The following is a 16,971-nucleotide window of genomic DNA, read 5'->3' on the forward strand; positions in this document are numbered from 1 at the left end:
AATTTTTGATGGGATTTATCTTTTTTTTCCGGCGCTAGTTAGGTTTCACCGCCATAACCGTTAAATTTGAAATAATTTTATGAACTAAACGCAACAAATTATATTCAAGATGGAGCTTTCAAGCACTACCAACAGAGCTTTGTTTTTTAGTAATAAACATGAAAGTGAATTACATCTATATTTTAGGTCCCTACATTATTTATGAACAAAATATAATTAACATAGTATTAAATATACACATGGCCACCTCCCGAAGTACACGTATGTTACTAAAATGACTAATTACTTATTTAAAGTTAAACTTCAGAGCTGAACTAAGAAATTGATTTAAAACTGCCAATTTGAATTTTTACCTGCGTAAATTATTATTTTTTCTCCATTTCTTCTTTTCTTTTTAGCAATCGGATTTAGTAAATGTTCCGGCGCGAAGCAAGGACTCCTCAACCAGTTGTTTAAAAATATAACATCATTAATACAATTGTACCCAATTCGTAATCAACTTTATCTTATTCGACTATAATTGTTAAGGATATCATCATTTAGTTATGAATTTCCAAACATATTGATGACAGTCATTAAATCAATCCTTGGTATGCAATAAAACTTTGACATATATTATAATTTTTGTTTACTTTCTAACTTGACCCATTACTTTTACCTATTTTTTGTGTTATACACATACTTTAAGAGCATAAAAGAATTTAACCACTTTTATTGTTATCTATTTATAAAAAATAGACAAATAATTTAGTACATTTGAAAAAATAGTGGACAATAAAGTAAGAACAAATAGAATATTTATTACAATTACAAAACAACAATATTAGCTAAATACAACTTCAAGATTTATAAATTTAAAGAGCAGTAAAAAATTCCAATAAAATAGCATGAGCTTGAGAAATGAAAACATCATTAGATAAATTGAAGTGTTTAACACATCAACTTTCTTATAAAATATGAAACTTTTTATTCTTCAAATTAAACGTCAACAAGAAGAGATTAGTTAACTCTTCTGCAGTTGGTCCTAACTTGACCGCTGGAGCCAGTTAAAGGGCCAAGGTTACCCATCTTCACCATTGCATTTCCGAAATCACGAAAGAAAGTATTTTGGTTCGACGCATAAGCTCTCACTTGTGCATCAGCCAAACCACCGTTGAATAGTTCTTGGTCTGAATGAAATAGTCCACTCTGAATAATCAAATTGTTATAGTATCTATTGTCAAAAGATACCGGGGAAGAATCTGATGAAAAATCGTGTGTACTTTTAACTTTTAGAACAACGCAGCGGACAATTAAAATAATAATCTTTTATTATTTTACCAAACATTCATAAAATTAAATAATCATTTAATTAATAAAACATGCACACGATTAAACCGTCTCATTCAGATCCAGTTACACCACTAATAATTGTCAAGAATATAATATCACAAAGTGGGTAAAACGATATACCTTTCTGAATTGATGTCCACGTGAAGGTAGAAACGAACCGCCTTGTTGAAAGAGAAACCTACGACCAAAAGTATGATCGTCTCTTTGAGTAGTCCACTACACTTTCAAACAACGCCAATGGATGCTAGTCCAAACTCAAGTAACCAATTAATCAACGCTTGATTAATTGAATGAAACAATTAAAACAATTATAATACTATGTATGACTTTATCTCGATTAATTGTACTAAAAATAATTAAAAAGAAACGTGATGTTTCTTGTACACCAACAACCAAGACCTTTTGAGGTTTTATAATATTTCTGTTTACGATTTTGTTTCGTAAAATCAAAAGGAAATATGGGATTCTTTTGTACAGCAACAATATGAATAAGTTGGGAGTTCTTTTATTTTTCTTGTGACCACCTCTAAAAACTTTAAGCGCAACATTATATAATACGGAGTATATATATTATTATATCTAGCCGACTCCAAGTCGGTTGAAGGAAAAAGAGTAGATCATATCTTTTCTAATTTTGTTGTCAACTTGTCCATCAAGAAAATATAGTTACCATTTAAAAAACAAAATTTTCATTTAATTAATTAGTTACACTAATTTTTATTTCGTTACTCGAGTAATATATATACATCACATATATATATATATTTAAATCGACGTCTAGGTGTATATATGTGTGACCCCAAAGGCTCAAATGAATTTAGCCATATAGTTATATGTTGTACCTTGCACATTAATCCTACAGACTCCCATTTGTGCATGATACAACACCAAGTAACTGTACAAATAATGGGTACCGTCTAGCAACAAGCCATTGTCCCTAAATTTACGTGAGGGTAGTTTCTCGGAACTGCTTATTATAAGTGTTAAATGTCATTCGTCCCTTTGTTTCAGATACTTTAGTTAAACTTGAGATATGGATCGTTAGTCATTCTCATTTGTTTAACAATTTTATTTCTCGATCTTCGAACTGAATTAGATCACCAAACTAATTAAGTATCATCCTAATTACATCTGGGTGTGGCCACACAAATATCTGATTCATTAATCGAGGAGCTCAAAAGTATCTAACTCCAAACATTTTGGAGGAACAAATCCTATGTTGCATACACGTGTCTCTCACGAGCTTTATATTGTACCCAATAACGGCCTTTATTACAGCCTTATTCAGAACAGCGTTTAACCACATCAAAGTACAATGCTCCACACATCGAGACTTGCGTATATCTCAAGTCTAAGGACATAAAGACATAATCACTAAAAGATTCACTACTGACAACGATCCATGTAGTGATATCTCGGTTGGGTCATTCCAATATTCAATCATCAATGAATACATATGAATTTTGGTCTCAACAAGTTAACTATTCATCATCAATGAATATAACCAAAACTTCACATTAATCTTAATTCATGTTATTCCCATAACATGACCGATTATGGAGATTTTGAATAATCAACAATTATTCATGGATTAAACATGCTAATATAGAACACAGTGATATAAATGAAAACGATCATACCAACAGTATATCAATTCATTAAGATTAAACTACCTAATGTTCCAAAAATATCCAAATACCAAATTACAAATGAAAAAGATCAGTAGCATAACAAAGTCCAATATTATTAGCATGATCATCATGTTTGTTGTGCATTAAGGGCTTCGTGAACGTGTCAGTCACATTATCATTTGTATGAACCTTAAGAATACTAATATCATTCACTTTTAAGACTTCAATGAATGCAGTCAAACTTTCAAAGAATGTGTCGGATACCTTTATGTAAATGTGATTCTTTCGCCTGTATAATAACACTCGAACTAGCACAATACATTATTACAGGAGATGTATTGTTGGATACTACTTCGAGTTCACCAACAAAACTTCCTAATCCGAACAGCTTCCCGAGCAGCTTCTCAGGAAGCAATGTATTCTGCTCCTGTTGTAGATTATTAAACCGTGATCGGTTTTGAACTCTTCCAATCAACTGTCTTGCTCATCATGACAAAGACACAACCAGATTGGGATCGAGAATCATCTCGATCAGTTTGAAAGCTAGCATTTGTATAATAGTTAATAATCAACTCTTTTTCCAAACTACCGTAAACCAAGAACATATCTTTAGTTCTCCGCAAATACTTAAGACTGTTCTTAACAGCCATCCAATGTTCTTCACATGGATTCTGTTGATAATGACTCGTCAAACTTAAAGCTAACGAGACATCAGGTCTAGTACATAACATAGCATACATTATGGATCCTATAGCCGAAGCATATAGGATACCTTTCATTCATCTTATCTCATCAGGTGTGATAGGACTTTGAGACTTGCTCAAGATTACACCCTTTTGCACGGGCAATGCTCCGCGTTTAGAGTTCTGCATGCTAAATCTATGAAAGATTTTGTCAATGTATGTACTTTGAATCAAATCAATAAGCCTTTTAGATATATTTCAATAGATCATGATTCCAAGAATATAAGTAGCTTCTCCAAGATCCTTCATGGAAAAACATTTACCAAGCCAAGACTTGACATCTTGCAAAGTTGGAATGTCATTTCCAATAAGTATTATGTCATCAACATACAAGATCAAGAAGACTACTTTGCTCCCACTAGCTCTAATGTAAACACGGGGCTCATCTCCGTTTTGAAAAAAAACCAAACTCTTTAATATTCTCATCAAACTTGAGATTTCAGCTCTTGGATGCTTGCTTTAATCCATAAATGGATTTTAGAAGCTTGCATACTTTATTAGGATGCTTAGGATTCAAAAACCCTTCCGGCTGAACCATATATACATCCTCGCTTAGGTCGCCATTTAAGAAAGCATTTTTGACATCTATTTGTCATATTTCATAATCATGAAAAGCAGCTATGGCAATGAGTATCCTAATTGATTTAATGCTCGCGACTGGTGAAAAAAATTCCTCATAATCAATTCCTTGAGTCTGAGTATAAAATTTTGCCACAAATCGAGCCTTAAAAGTGTTTACATTACCGTCCATGTCAGCCTTCTTCTTGAAGACACATTTACACCCCACTGTCTTGCAATTGGGTGGAAGATCAATCAAGTCCCATACTTGATTATCTTTCATGGACTGCATCTCTACCCTCATAGAATCTCACCATTTGTCAGATTCTAGATCTGATATGGCCTCACCGTAGCTAGAGGGTTCATCATAATCCCCTAGATGAGGTTCATCTGAATTAATCAGAAGATTTAGCCTCTCAGGTCGATGCGGAGTTCTACTAGATCTACGAATTACAGGTGCAACACGTTCTGGCTCACCAACAGTGTGTTCAGCTTCAACGTGCAGTTGGCTAGTGCCTTCAGAAGGTGTGTTACTTTGTGATTCTTGAATTTATGCAAGATCTACTTTACTCCCACTGACTTCTTGTAAGAGAAGATCTGTTTCAAAGAATTCAGCAGACCGAGCAGTAAACACTTTGTTTTCAGCTTGGTATTAAAAGTAGTAACCCATTGTTTCCTTTGGGTATCCCACAAAGTGACATTTGATACCTCTGGTTCTAACATGTTTGAAGTGTCACGTTTCACATACGCTTCACAACCCCAGACTTTCAAATATGACAACTTGGGACTTTTCCCATGCCATAGCTCATATGATATCTTTTCTACCTTCTTGGTTGGAACGATAATGAGTATGCCTGCAGCAGACTCTAGTGCATATCCCAAAAATATTGTGGTAGAGTAGTCAGACTCATCATTGATTGAACCATATCAAGTAGTGTTCGATTCCTCCACCCAGACATACCATTGTGTGATGGTGTGTAAGATGGAGTGGATTGTGAGACAATCCCACAATTCATGTAGTCCAACAACTCTTGACTCATATACTCACTTCCTCCATCAGAGCGAAGTGCTTTAATGGTCTGTCCAAGCTGATTATCTACTTCATTTTGGAAGACTTTTGAACGTTTCAAAAACTTCATGTTTATGTTTCAGCAAGTAAACATAACCATATGTTCTATAACCATCAGTTAATGTAATGAAGTAAGATTCACTATTCTAGACATTATTTTAAAAGGGTCACATACATCAGTATGTATTAGTCCTAAAAGATCTTTAGCTCTTTCACCTAAATCAGAGAAAGGAGCCTTTGTCATCTTTTCATATAAATGTGACTCACATACATCAAATGACTCATAGCCAGTTGATTCCAAAAGTCCATCAGATTGGAGTTTTGAAATGCGTTATTTGTTTATATAACCAAGACGAAAATGTCATTGATAGGTCTTATTCAAGTCTTGCTTGAATCGTTTGGCGGTACAAGTATACACAAAATTCTCATTTGAAATCACACCACGCATATCAATTTCAAAAATACCATCACGTGGACTGGTATTAAAATAAAAAATATTATCCTTAGAAATTGAAACACAAAAGTGCGTAAGTGAAAGTTCAATACCAACATCTTTCAAATTATGTAGCTCATAATACTATGAGCGTAATGCCATTGTTTCAACAAAACAATGAGGTCACTTGAAAAAGTAAGCTTATAGGAATCAATATCTTCAGCAGAAGCTCAATCCCCATTGCCAACTCACAAATCCAGTGTGTCTTTTTTTCAGTTTAATACTTCTTCTCATTCCTTTTATATTGTTATAGATGTGAAGGCCACAACCGGTAACAAAGGTCCAGGAATCACTAAAAGAAAATATATAACTGTATATGAATATACTTGATTGCTAGTCTCACCAACTTTGCCATTTTTCAGCTTAGATTGGTAGATAGGATAATTCCTTCTCCAATGGTCAACTTTTCTACAATGGAAACATTCGGTGTCTTTTGATGGGTTTTCCTTCTTAGAAGGTGGAATATTCTTCCTAGCAAATGATTTGCCATTTTCCTTCCACAAAGTATTTGGCTTATTCTTTGTCACCCTACCACCCTTCTTCCTCTGCTCATCGAACAACATCCGATAAGCACTTTGCTAAATAGCAACAATTTTCTCAGTAAGAGGATTGAGTAAGGCTTCTTTAATTTTGTTCAACTTCCCTTCATATTTGAGAACAATTCTCTTGTTGCGATGCTAGTCTAGGAAGTTAAAATAATTGAGTTTATCCTTCTCCAACAAAGAAGGAAATGTGTTTTGGTTTACGTTTTGATTGTTTGACATCTACAACATATATAAGATTCAATTTAGTATTTTCGATATTGAGCTTTAATAAATTATCTACCCAAGTTTTTATACATTTTGTTAAAAAACAATTAATTTACGAAAGTCTAAGATCCACATAGAGGTTCCATAGCCACATCTGTTGATCAGCTAGCAGTTATGGAGTTTATTGGTAGGTAGCGGGTACCAATTGCATTACAAGTGCAACTCTTAGATCTTTATGGGACCTAGAGATATATGTAGTCCAACAAACCACTATTATCTACTGGCATGTTTGTCCCATCCTTGCCTCGAACTCAGGTCTCACTGTGAATACGATTAAGTCGTCCAATTTGGAAACAGTGGAAATTCACGCTAGTCTCACTAGATCGAAAAATCCACTTCGTGGCTATAATTCAGCCTAGTCTCACTATATCAGAAAAATAACGAGGAGTGTTTGCAAGCTCATTGGATGGCATGACTTAAATTTGACGGGTATTTTGAAAATGTTTATGTTAACGAATAATGCATGCACACAATATTCGTTATACTATTTGTTAAAAATCATTTTAACCAATTATATATGTCGATCGTGTATGTGTTATTTAATTTCCAGCAAAAAAAATAACAAATACACAGACGTGTATCGTTTTAAAACAATTTTAAAAGATTTCGGTCATATATAATTTGAGTTTCAAAATCATTTAACTTTAAACTTTTTAACTTTTTAAAATCATCAATTTTAATCTTTGAAACTCGTTACCGATTTTATTTGATGTTTTCATCAAAAACATTTACCATATATTATAATCAACAATTACATATAAATGCATAAAATAAAATATAATCATGCATCACACACATACATAGCCTAGCCCAAAAATCCTATGCTTGATCCCATGAGCCGACATGGGATCAAGAGGTCAAACTAAGGACAATCAAAGCTCCCACTTGATTCAAAAACCAAGTGCAAACGTGTCGAACACCATCGTTGTTAACTTGATCCAATCGCCATCTACTAAGCCAACTCTGTGTTGAATATTTATCTTCAATCTTCATCTTGTTACATTTATTTAAAATTGAAAAATACAATTAACCTAATACTTTTACAATTTGAAATAAACCTAGATACAATACTATGAAATTGAAAATAAATAAAATACAACTCTGGCTTCTTTGGCATCCAAATAAATCAAAAACAACATGGCATAAAATTGCCGTAACCAACAATTACAACAATCATACATTGGTCGGGGCATTATGGGCTATGTATGCAATCACAATTTAATAACAACATTATTAAACCTATATATGGCTTGTCCATGGTGACAATGCATGTGTATAACCATAAAACAAATTAAATATTAAATAACCAACAATTATCCAAGCCATAACTATTAAATTCAAAATTTAAAGAGTGAATTTCTTCAGATCTTATTTGTGCGTCATGAGGTAATCAACAAAGTTGACTTTCAAAACCATAAAGGTTTTGACTTTTACCAATTCACCACAAAGATAGATCTAAGAAAATCACGCGACAATTAAGACGGTGTAAAAGCGGCTCTTGATACCACTGATGGAAAATCGTGTGTACTTTTAACTTTTAGAACAACGCAGCGGACAATTAAAATAATAATCTTTTATTATTTTATCAAACATTCATAAAATTAAATAATCATTTAATTAATAAAACATGCACACGATTAAACCGTCTCATTCAGATCCAGTTACACCACTAATAATTGTCAAGAATATAATATCACAAAGTGGGTAAAACGATATACCTTTCTGAATTGATGTCCACGTGAAGGTAGAAACGAACCGCCTTGTTGAAAGAGAAACCTACGACCAAAAGTATGATCGTCTCTTTAAGTAGTCCACTACACTTTCAAACAACGCCAATGGATGAAACAATTAATCAACTCTTGATTAATTGAATGAAACAATTAAAACAATTATAATACTCTGTATTACTTTATCTCGATTAATTGTGCTAAAAATAATTAAAAAGAAACGTGATGTTTCTTGTACACCAACAACCAAGACCTTTTGAGGTTTTATAATATTTCTGTTTACGATTTTGTTTCGTAAAATCAAAAGGAAATATGGGATTCTTTTGTACAGCAACAATATGAATAAGTTGGGAGTTCTTTTATTTTTCTTGTGACCACCTCTAAAAACTTTATGCGCAACATTATATAATACGGAGTATATATATTATTATATCTAGCCGACTCGGTTAAGGAAAAAGAGTAGATCATATCTTTTCTAATTTTGTTGTCAACTTGTCCATCAAGAAAATATAGTTACCATTTAAAAAACAAAATTTTCATTTAATTAGTTAGTTACACTAATTTTTATTTCGTTACTCGGGTAATATATATACATCACATATATATATTTAAATCGACGTCTAGGTGTATATATGTGTGACCCCAAAGGCTCAAATGAATTTAGCCATATAGTTATATGGTGTACCTTGCACATTAATCCTACAGAATCGAGTGGGGAGAGATTATTGTCACCACCAGTCGTCGGACAATTTTGCTGTAATGTTGCAGCGAACGACGCGTTTAAGTTGTTATCGTTGTAGAGGCGATTTCTGAACACTGTGCACCTTCCTTGACCAATTGAATGAGACCCTACATGACATATTATATTAACAAGGTTATGGTTATGCACTTTAATGCGTTAAGTTACCAAATAAATTTAGTATTAATTAAGTTTTACCTGACAAAGCTACCATTTCATTTGCAGTGAAGCCCTTGTTTGAACAGGATGAAATAAGACCACTAAGATTTAAACGTGGTCCAGGAAGGTTAGAAATTGCATCGCTTAAACTTGCTGATGTCGAATCTCTTCGACCAAATAGTAGTCGCCAACTTGGCCCATGGAGCTGAAAATCAAATCAAATCGAATCACTATAAACAACATGCTACAATAATTGAAAACGGATAAAGTTTTTCCTCTTCAGAATAGAAGTCTAGAAAGGATATATTTTTACATAGATGTACGCAGTCTAACTTGATTATCTGGTGATCGTTTCTCACCCTTGTCTCTAACCACGTACTACAGAACATAGGTATGAACTAAATACGTCTTGTTAGGAGATCATTACCTCAATCACTAGACTATCTTAGGAAGGTTTAAATTTGTCTTTATGATTTCTCTTAATTTAAGATAAAATAAATGTGTAAATATCAAAAGAACAAATTACGCTGTTGGTACCTGTGATTTGTAACCATTTTTATCAAAACACCTAAAGTTTAAATTTTGCGTCGTTGGTACCTAAATTTTCCGTGACTTTCGTGGTTAGTACCCACTCCAAACTTCCGTTTACTTTTAACAGTTACCACCTCACATGTGCCACACATGTGAGGGTATAATTGTCCTTTTCATTATTTAATCCATATAAAACGGCTGGACATGATTTGGCATCTAAATGGACGATTCATTAATCTCCTTCAAAAAGTCTGATACCTAAAACCCTAGAGATATTTACCATCTTTTGTGATTTTTTTACAATTAATTATTCAAAAGATTCAACAAACAATTAAATTACCAAAGATTCACAACAAGCTTTGAACTTTTGACTAAATTCTTAATTTGGGGATAAACCCAAAATGAGCTAGAAATTGAATATTTACTTCAGTCAAAAGAGTGAGGGTTTTGAAATATTGATTCAATTTATATAAACAACATTTTCTCTTAGAATCTATGGAAGCTTATAAGAGATGGGTTCAGAGGAACAAGGAGTATGTTCATTCTTTAGGTCTCTTGCTAATGTAAGTCCACTCTTAATTCTTGTGAAACTCATACTTTTAGTAATTTGTTATAATTCATGCGTTCTATAATCTTTATTGGTTGTTAATTTTGTGAATTTGAAATTATATTGGTGTTTGGACTTGGGTATAAACTCATTATACTGCTATTTGGGTTTTAAGTTTTAACCTCTGTAGGTCCGATTATTCACTAGTACGGATCTTTAGATCATGAACAAGCATCGATTTCAATATAAAAGTTAAACATTATGAACACGAAGAGATGAACACGATGAATCTAAGATAAATCAATATAATATAATATATGTCGAAATTACAGGATTGATTTAAACAGAGAAACATGGGTGGCCAGGGGAGATCGAGCATGATCTCCCCTTAGCACAGGATCGCCAAAAGGCTCTCCCAATTTAGGGTTTAGACTCTTATCTCTTAACCCTCATGAACACATAAACTGGTATTTATAGGCAAACTAGACAAACCCTAGTGGGCCTCACTCATACGAATGGGCCTCTTGAACATTATGGTCCAACAGTTACATATGCTCCTGTAACTGACCAGTCTCATATCAACTAGGTGTACAATGTAATAATAAACATTATTCGTCCAGCGACGGCCATGCACATATGCATCAACAACCTCAATAATTGTCTAATAGAATTTATTTTGATTTATGGAAGTTTTATACTGTTATCTTCTTGTGATTCTTGAAGTCACGTTAATCACTTACATTGAAACACCCTTACAGTTCTTTTTGTAGACTTGTTTAGTTGTCTTTTCACAAACACAATTGTATATCTCGTGTATGATCGTGTCAATGAATTTAGGCTAACTGAAATTTAGTGGTCAAATGTTTTAAGTGTTAATTTTAATTGATGATAATTGTTATTAAAGTGAGGCAGAATGCCTGGTGTAGCTTCATAAATATAAATGCTAATGTTTGTATGACTGATAACCTTGTTTCTGTAATAGCAAAACGTTTTACATAATGATTTTGTTTTTAAACTTCTAATTTGTGTGTGCAAGCGAAATGCTAATGTTGCAAATAGTCTAGAATATTATCGAAACCTATTATGATTTTGATATATATGTGTATTTTGATTTTGATTTTTTAATATATGTTTCATATTGACATGTAATATATTGAATGTTCAGGGATTAACAAGGCTTCTTTCTGAGAGATTTTCTGAGTCAGAAATCATACCAGAAGCAGGTACCTGTGACTCTGTGAGGTATTTTAATAATGAGGTAAATTAACTGAATGGACCATATTACCCTCACATGTGTGGCACATGTGAGGGGTTAAGGGTTAAATCCTAACTGCAGTTATCTTCAGGTATCAACCACGAAATTAAATGAAACCACAGGTATCAACTACGCAAAAAAAAAAATAGTTTAGGTGTTTTGATGAAAATGGTTACAAACCATAGGTACCAACGGAGTAATTTTTTCATATCAAAAATTAGAAGGATGGAATCATAACTTTCTAAAAAATCTCTCCTTTCTTTGAAGCATTGTTTGTAAGTATACGATAAGAATCCGATTATATGTTATTAAATTTTATACTTACAGCAACAACAGAGTCTCTAGCAGCACCAGCTAATATATCAGCACAAGAAACAACACCTGGACAGTCGCTCTCTAATTGTGTAATACCATCAATGACATTGAATCCTCTTAACGAACCATTATTCGGACGAGCTGTTTTTTCGCCAACGAAGGTCGAATTATCATCCAATAATACAGATCCATCACATCCCTACAATAAGCAATAAACATAGAACGTTACATCAAGTTATAAAAAAACTACTCCCAATGTCTCACTCATAATCAGTGTTGTTAATCTCCTTATTTTTTCCCGAGATCTCATCTCGTTTTTGGAAGGCAGCCGATACGAGATCTCCATCTCCCGAGATTTCTCAGTCAACGGGGTTAAACTTGGTCAAATGCACGATTTCTCGTATTTTCTCGCTCATTTCCCGGATTTTCTCTTAAAATCTCGTAATTTCTCAATATTCTCGCTCATTTTCTGGATTTCTTGTTAAATCTCATAAAAATGTATATAAATATACATGTATTTAATTATATATCTTATTTTTATATTAAAAAAAAAACTAAAAAGTCAACGTAAGTCAACGTCCGAGATCTCCCCGAGAACTTTCCGAGATGCCGAGATCTCCCCTAAAATGTCCAAACGAGATCTCCCCGAGATCCGAGTTCTCCAACCTTGCTCATAATACTGCATGCAGAATGGATAGCACTAGGGGAAGAAGAAGGGAAGAGTACAATGGGAGGAGCCTAGAAAGATATTCAAGAACCATCTTCTTTCCGTCTAGAATGTATAGTGTACAAAGGAAAAGAATTTTTCCTGCTTTAGAGCTATTCAGAGCTAATAGAATAGGTATTCTATTTGACAGAAGCAGGCTACCCTAAGGTGGGATAGTGTGTCAATAAACACACTGATTTAGGTCAAAAACCGAAGTGTCCACTACGCTTTGCTTGACACAAAGTAGTAGAATATCACATTAGCAATAATTTTTACTAGTCAAGTTTCATCTTTACATATGTAAGTCGTTTCTGATTAATTGATTGAACAATAAAAATGTATGTATACGATGGAACAACTCAAAATACTAAACAGAAGAATTATAAGAATATGAAACAAAATTAATTATCTCTTTAACCCCATGTGGAAATCAATCAATCAAGTAAATATATAAAATTGGAAAATCACTAACGACATTGATTGGAAAAATATTTTTAAAGTACGTATATACGCAGTTTGTAGTCAACAAGTAAACGTGCATGTTGTGACAAGCCAATGCATAACGATACAATACCTTCGATGCATATTCAAGATAAATCTAATTATCAAAAAAGTTGATATACAAATCACCTGTTATCATTTGATAACATTTATTTAGTGTTATGTTGGAAGCAACTATATATCTAAAGGTGATTGTAAGAATTTAAGGGCAAGAAAGTAACAAGAGACTTGCATTAACAAAACAATCATGAAAATGAAGTCGAAGCAATGAAGCTCCCATTCGAGGTTCACTTGATACGGCTGAATTTACAGCTCGTTTTATGACAGAACGGAATTTGGGACATGTTCTAGCATAGAAATTCGCGGATAACTGACCAGACGTAGTACCTAATAGAACACAAAAGTATAATGTAAAAGCTGTGAATTTAAACAAAAGGGAAGATGCTGATGGAGCCATAAAAGTTTTAATAAAATATTACGGAGTAATTTGTAAACTTTTGGATTGGGAGTGTGTTGTGGTTGATGAAATTAAGGTTTATGCAATAACTATATATAAGATGAGGAAGAGGGAGAAGTTATCAAGTTAACGGTACCTACTCCATTACATAAAGCTGTTTGTTTATATTATGATCATTAAGAAAGAATAGGAAAAAAAAATAGAAAATACAGTATCAATTTATATATCAAGCCAAGTTTGTCATTTCAATTAGCTTTGTAAGTTCTGTTTTATAGTTAGATCATGTGATTTTGCTCTGTTTTCTAACCATAAACACTACAATTATTTCCATTTTACTTTTGTCCCAAAAGTGCACTCCCAATATGGTCTTTGACATCACACTTATGCCTAAAGCAAATGGCAAATTGAAATTCAACTCTTAAAAAGGAGAAATCTTTATATTTTATCTATATCTTAATTTGGGATGAAAGGAGTAACAAAGAGAGGGTATACCTTTTGGTACTTTTCTCCAAATGTAAAAGGGTTATATTATTATCACAAAACATTTTATATTAAACTTCACTAAGATCACTCCTAAGATCATATTTATTGGTGAGGGCGTGATCGGAATATTTTTGTAGGGTATAATGCTGATTTGGCAAACGTAATGGCGTGATGTCGTGCTTGAGTTTGTAATGTGTGGTAGGAAAATATGTCCCACCTTTTTATTTTTGTTTGCCTTTTTTTTTTTTTTTTATTTCCTTCATGTTTATATAAAAGTAATAAGACATATATAAATTAAATTAATATAAACACACTTAAATTAATAAAAATAAAATCATTACAATTTATTAAACGTCTTAAAAATGAAAAAATTACAATATTTAAAAAGTCCCATTACAAATACTATTTTATTAAACTCCTAAAACATAAAACATACGAAAAAAGAAAATACAACAATTACTCCTCGTTGCTAGAATCGACAAAATTATCTTTTCATTGGTCGGACATCTTCTTCTTGAAATTCAAAGTTTTTTTCCTTTCTTTTGGTCCTCAATTTCGTTAATATCACACCCCCAGTTAGGGCCTGGGTGAATGTGACATTAATATCAAAATACCAACATATTATATAATGAGAACGAAACTATATGATAAAAACAAACTTTATTGAGTACGCAGCGGTAAGAAAATAGAATGTCGTTACAAGAATGTAAATAAATGCATAAATAATAAATGTGACTCTTTATTCAAGTCCTAGAGTCCAAGTAGCATCACATACATAAGAGTATGCTGATCAATCGTAACCTGAGACAAAACATGCTAAAGTGTCAACCAAAAAGGTTGAGTGAAGTTCATAGGTTTAACAAAATAGTTGACCGTTGTTTAGACCACAAGATTTTTATTTATAAAAGTAGATCTCGCAGGGATCTAAAAGTAGTGCCAAGTTTGTGTAACATCCCGCGTTTTTCCGTTAAATTTATTTTTAACACCGTCTTTTTCTTTTAAATAATACCTTTCGTTATTTAAATTCGTAGTTTCCGTTGACTAACGTTCATAATAATTCTGTCATTTAATTATAACATCTCTCGTTAACTTGCGTTTTAAAAATATTCGATCGGTTAAATCCCGCACCCGCTTTGAAACTCGAGGGACCGGAGTTGCCAAATGGGCAAACTAGTTGACTAGGTCAACTAGTCAACCCATTTCATCCATTCCATCATCTCCCTCATCCCTTTTCTCTCCATCTCAAGAACACACACACAAACCCATTCCATTCATTCATCATCTAAATTCAATCTTGGAAGCTCACAACAAATCCGATTACATATTTGGAATCCTCTCTTCATCCTCTACAATTTGATACCAACTTCATCTCGTTTGGGTAACATTTCTAAAACTCTAGATTTCTCTAAATTCGTGTTTTTGATTTGAAATGGTGTTAGTTAGTGTCTATGGCTCGAGTCTAACATGAATATATGTTTGGTTTGCTCGATTTGTTGTTTTTGGAGTAACTAGCATGAACTTGAAATGGGTGTGCTTAATCCTTGATTTTGGATGAGTTAATGTTGTTAGATTGTTAAAGTGCATGTTTTAATTGTGTTACTAGTATCACTAGCTTCGTTTTGATGCGTAGGTTGATTAAGAAAACTTCAAAAACATGAATATTGATTTTGTGATGTTTGACTAGGGTTTGATAGTTCTTGACATGAACTTTTGATGCTTGAATACCATGGAATGTTAATTGTTAGTGATTAGTTGTAATGTATGCTTAATTACCTTCGAAACGGCATATCGTATGTGTAAATTGGATTCCCGAATCATAAAATACGTTTTACGAACTTGAAACTTTGAAAATAAACCTTTCTTGATCAATTGACGAGTTTTCGGTTATTGTAAATGATGTTTTTGATTGATGAGATGTGGTTAGTTGTATTCCTCGTCAAAATACCTTTTCGACGATATATGATAGGCATTATAAGTGTTTGCGGGTCAAGAATTGGGTTGGAAAAGGTTTTGGTTCGTGCACACTTGGAAAAACTGACCAGAATTCTCTGCCCAGGTAGTGGCGCGGCGCGCCACATCCCCGCGCGGCGCGCAGAATCGCCTGGCCAGATTCTGCTCACTTTGTCACATTTCACGCGAAATGTTTGACTAGCTACCGACCTCCGATTCACATGAAACTTGTTTTAATATACTTGTATATGAATATTTAGCATAGAAAAATAGTCCGGGACCCGACCCGAACGCGTTGACTTTTTCGTTGACTTTGACCAAGTTTGACTTTTAGTCAAACTTAACCAAACTTTTATACAATCGTTCTAACATGCTTTTGTACGTGATTCTTGCATGAAACTTGACAACGTGATTCACATGCTATACTATTCAAGTCGTATTGAGCCATAGGACTAATTGAACACATTTCACCCGACCTTGTGTCGTAACCGGTTAATTGATACAACTTATTTGTTTAGGTCAAGGCTAAGCAACATTCATGCACACGTTTACTTTGTGAAGTACATTTATACTCGTGCAATCAAAGGTGAGATCATAGTCCCACTTTTACTCTTTTTGAACTTATATTGGGATGAGAAAACATAAACGATTCTTTTGAACTAAGTGAACACAAGAACGGGAAAACAAACATTCTACATACGAGTTTAGAACAAAATCCTCAATTCGATTATCATTAATTACACTTGCCTGGTGTAAGCGAGAACTTATGTTATATGGCCATATGGGTTGACAACCCTCATCCTTGACGGTTCGCTACCGTCTACGGATGAAATATATTTTCGAGAATCAGTGTTTGTTCTAGCACTAAGTGATGGGGTATACAATGGAAGGAATGTTAAGCTTTGATAATTGGGTGCTCGTGAAACAAACTTTTGGAATGTATTACAATTATTTCATTGATGCAAA

General features: G+C 33.3%; 1 protein-coding gene across 1 annotated transcript; it reads right to left on the reverse strand.

Annotated features, from left to right (window-relative positions):
- Positions 1-999: 999 nt before the first annotated feature.
- On the reverse strand, positions 1,000-13,572 carry LOC139876392 (cationic peroxidase 1-like). Its single transcript, XM_071863705.1, has 5 exons — positions 13,348-13,572; positions 11,919-12,107; positions 9,300-9,465; positions 9,068-9,211; positions 1,000-1,241 (listed from the first exon to the last, which is right to left on the reverse strand). The coding sequence occupies exons 1-5, from the start codon at positions 13,570-13,572 to the stop codon at positions 1,000-1,002; spliced, it is 966 nt and encodes a 321-aa protein (XP_071719806.1).
- Positions 13,573-16,971: the final 3,399 nt, after the last annotated feature.

Source organism: Rutidosis leptorrhynchoides, chromosome 11 (assembly GCF_046630445.1).
Source record: "Rutidosis leptorrhynchoides isolate AG116_Rl617_1_P2 chromosome 11, CSIRO_AGI_Rlap_v1, whole genome shotgun sequence".
Lineage (NCBI taxonomy): Eukaryota > Viridiplantae > Streptophyta > Magnoliopsida > Asterales > Asteraceae > Rutidosis > Rutidosis leptorrhynchoides.

Coding starts and splice junctions, on each gene's coding strand:
- LOC139876392 (XM_071863705.1), bottom strand. CDS start 13,572: ATGGCTCCATCAGCATCTTCCCTTTTGTTTAAATTCACAGCTTTTACA. Junction 12,108..13,347: donor TTCATGATTGTTTTGTTAAT/GCAAGTCTCTTG, acceptor TGCTTATTGTAG/GGATGTGATGGATCTGTATT. Junction 1,242..9,067: donor TAATCTCTCCCCACTCGATT/CTGTAGGATTAA, acceptor ATTTTTCATCAG/ATTCTTCCCCGGTATCTTTT.